This window comes from Corylus avellana, chromosome 9 (genome assembly GCF_965113065.1).
Source record: "Corylus avellana chromosome 9, dhCorAvel1.hap1.2, whole genome shotgun sequence".
Taxonomy (NCBI): Eukaryota; Viridiplantae; Streptophyta; class Magnoliopsida; order Fagales; family Betulaceae; genus Corylus; species Corylus avellana.
In genome coordinates this window covers 3,659,867-3,662,683 of record NC_142498.1, presented here as the reverse complement: position 1 = coordinate 3,662,683, position 2,817 = coordinate 3,659,867, and the positions used below count along the sequence as shown (strand labels likewise).

General features: G+C 37.3%; 1 protein-coding gene across 1 annotated transcript; it reads right to left on the bottom strand.

Moving 5' to 3' along the window:
- Window positions 1-627: 627 nt before the first annotated feature.
- On the bottom strand, window positions 628-1,949 carry LOC132190263 (RNA-binding protein csdA). Its single transcript, XM_059605199.2, has 4 exons — window positions 1,812-1,949; window positions 1,272-1,667; window positions 1,029-1,139; window positions 628-955 (listed from the first exon to the last, which is right to left on the bottom strand). The coding sequence occupies exons 2-3, from the start codon at window positions 1,655-1,657 to the stop codon at window positions 1,043-1,045; spliced, it is 483 nt and encodes a 160-aa protein (XP_059461182.1). The 5' UTR covers window positions 1,658-1,667; window positions 1,812-1,949; the 3' UTR covers window positions 628-955; window positions 1,029-1,042.
- Between the last annotated feature and the right edge of the window lie 868 nt (window positions 1,950-2,817).

Genomic DNA, 2,817 nt, shown 5'->3' with positions numbered 1-2,817 from the left:
ATACTAAAGTGAACCAAGTCCATTAGCTTAGACTTTTGGACTAGAGTGGTGTTCAATTATGTATATTAGTATATTCTTGGTAAAAAGTACTTCATAACCGCTTTATTTTTCAAGTGGTATCAGAGCCATGATTAGCTTCCTTGGACAGGTCTTCAGGTGTTTGGACGCATCAAGTTTAGAGTTGTGTCTGTTTTCGCAACTCTTGATGTGAGACACATTTAGAAATGTAAAAAGACTCACAAGCAAAGCGATATGAGTGAGTTAATTTGAAAAGACTCACAAGTAAGTGGGAGATTGTTATGAGTGCATTTGTAAGTGTTGAGTCTTATATTGAGAAAAAAAAAAAAAATTTAGTTAATATATCTAAGTGATCCAAAGCATATTAACTTAAGCTATGTATATTAATGTACTCTGAGTAAAAACTGCATAACCGGTAAAACGCTCAAAAAATATTGTTTGAATCCAATTTTTATTAATTCTCTTTCTTTGGTTTAACCAAAAGATCCCAACGTGGTCCATGAACAGCCCTTTAATTGCTTTGCAGATATGAGCATTAATGCTTATTTTGGGAGTTATAGTCAAACATTCTGTGGACCAAGCCCCAGTAAAAAGCAAGAGAGAGAGAGAGAGAGAGAGAATCTCTTTGAAATATATTCTTAAAATAATTAGCTAAATAAAGGAAAGCGTCTTGCACCAAGTAACATGCGCATTGAGGCAAGAAACCCTCTCAAAACACAAAGGACACATGATATATTAGATTGATATACCAAAACTACGTGCCTATGCTAATTAAATATAAGAAAGCTCACTGAACTCTTCAACCATGATTCTTCTTCTAAAGCTCCCCCTAGCAGTAGATCGAAGATAAATGTGAAAAAAAAAAAAAAGAACAGGCCAAATTGAGTAACTTGGTGGCATCATAGTCGTCGATTCTCTCCTTGGACAGCAGCACCTTCTGTAAATTGCATTGATGATCAAAATATGTGTTGGTTTGATCAGAAAATGCAGGGCAGAAATCAAATCCTTACCCAAAATGGAAAATCTAGGATGAATATGGAGACTTGCCACCTGAGTCCCTCGGTGCATTGCATCGGTAACATTCCATCCTGCTTGCAAAATTGTGCTCGTTGCAACCAGACCTAAAACACGTTGCATAGTAGATATGAAATAAGTGTGACGTGTTTTAAGTAGCTAGCATGGAAAATGACTTAAAACACGTTGCGTTGCGTTAGTAGATATGAAATGAGTGTGACGGTGGAGATTGAACTCACCTGGTGCAAATCCAGTCACCAGATTTCCAGTTGGAGCGGCTGGAGCTGCCGCTGCCAAACCCGAAGCCTCTAATTCTAGACATGTCACCCTCGTATCCCCCACCGCCGGGAGAATCATCCTTGGAGGCACCACACTTGAAGCAGTTTGAGCGGCTGGCAAAGTTGTGGGCGCCGCAGTTGTTGATGTTGCAGTACCAATCACCTGGCCGGACGTCCGGGCCAGTACTGAATGACCCGAACGACGGTGAGCTACCTCTTCCTCCTCCGAAACTTCCATAATCACTTCTCTCAGATGGTCTAGGCTCCCCACACCGCTGGCAGGAGTCCCTCCTTTGAAAGTTGAGATGGTTGCATGATCTGCAATTCCAATCTCCTGGCCTGCTCATTTTCACTTCTCTATATTTCACACAGAAACAGAAAGATCAGTACACATATGGTTGGCTGCTACACTGTACTATTGAAGTATATGTTAAAAAAAAAAAAAATGTTAATCATGAATTCAACTATATATATATATATATTTCTCTAAGGAGGAGTCACCTTGAGAAAAAAGAGTTAAAAGGGTGATGGTGAAATTGCTTGAAGTTGAAGATGAAGAGAGATTGAATGTGGTATTTGTGAGTGGGGAGTGAGGGTTGGAGAGGGATTTATATACTTCCTTGAGACCTCGGGAACCGGGAAGATTAAGGTACCCAGTGGAGCTGTGGAGGGTTAGGTGGTTCTTTTTCATATTCTTCACTTTGCTTCCTTGAACAATGGAATCGTGCACAAAAAACTAAACTAAGTAAAAGAGAGAAAAGAAGAAAATTAAAATGGGATTCCAAAGAGAAAGAAAAAAAAAAAAATTAATAAATATATTAAAGCTCTAATTAACTACATGAGCTTCTTTTATAGTTTCTGGAGCTACTGGCAAGTGCCTGAATACTTGACCACAAATTTCACGATGAAGTTTCATAACTGACCCCTACTTTACTCATTCTTGAGAGTGAGACATTCAAATCAATGAACTTTGTTCAATGAGGGATGATTGTGTTGATTGTATAATGACATTTGATGGCAAAGTGTTAGGAAAGTTAATGAAGTGAACTAAGCTTGAATCGATGGATTTAGCTTAGGTGCTGTAATAGAAATTACAGGAGATTTTCTATAGTTTCTAAACGGTATATATATAATTATAAGTTTTCTACGAGAAAGTAAGTGAAAGTGAAATCAAATCTAAACGATATTAAAAAAACAAAATTACGAAAGATCTTCTGTAGTTTTTGTTACAGCACCTAAATCAAATCCTTGATGGACACAATGTCACTTTCAAAAGAGTTTGCGTTCGCTAAGGAACTTGCAATTAATGGTCATTTATATTAATTATTTGAACTAATTAATGTCGTTTATGAGAACTTGCTGCAGAAACTAATCTCTTTCTGCAGATTCATTTTCTAGTTCCACTCTATTTCATACATGCTTTGGGTCATGTAACATCATTAGAAATTAAAGACGATAAAAGCCTATTCTCCTTCATGCAAATTAGATGACAAATTAGCCTATCACA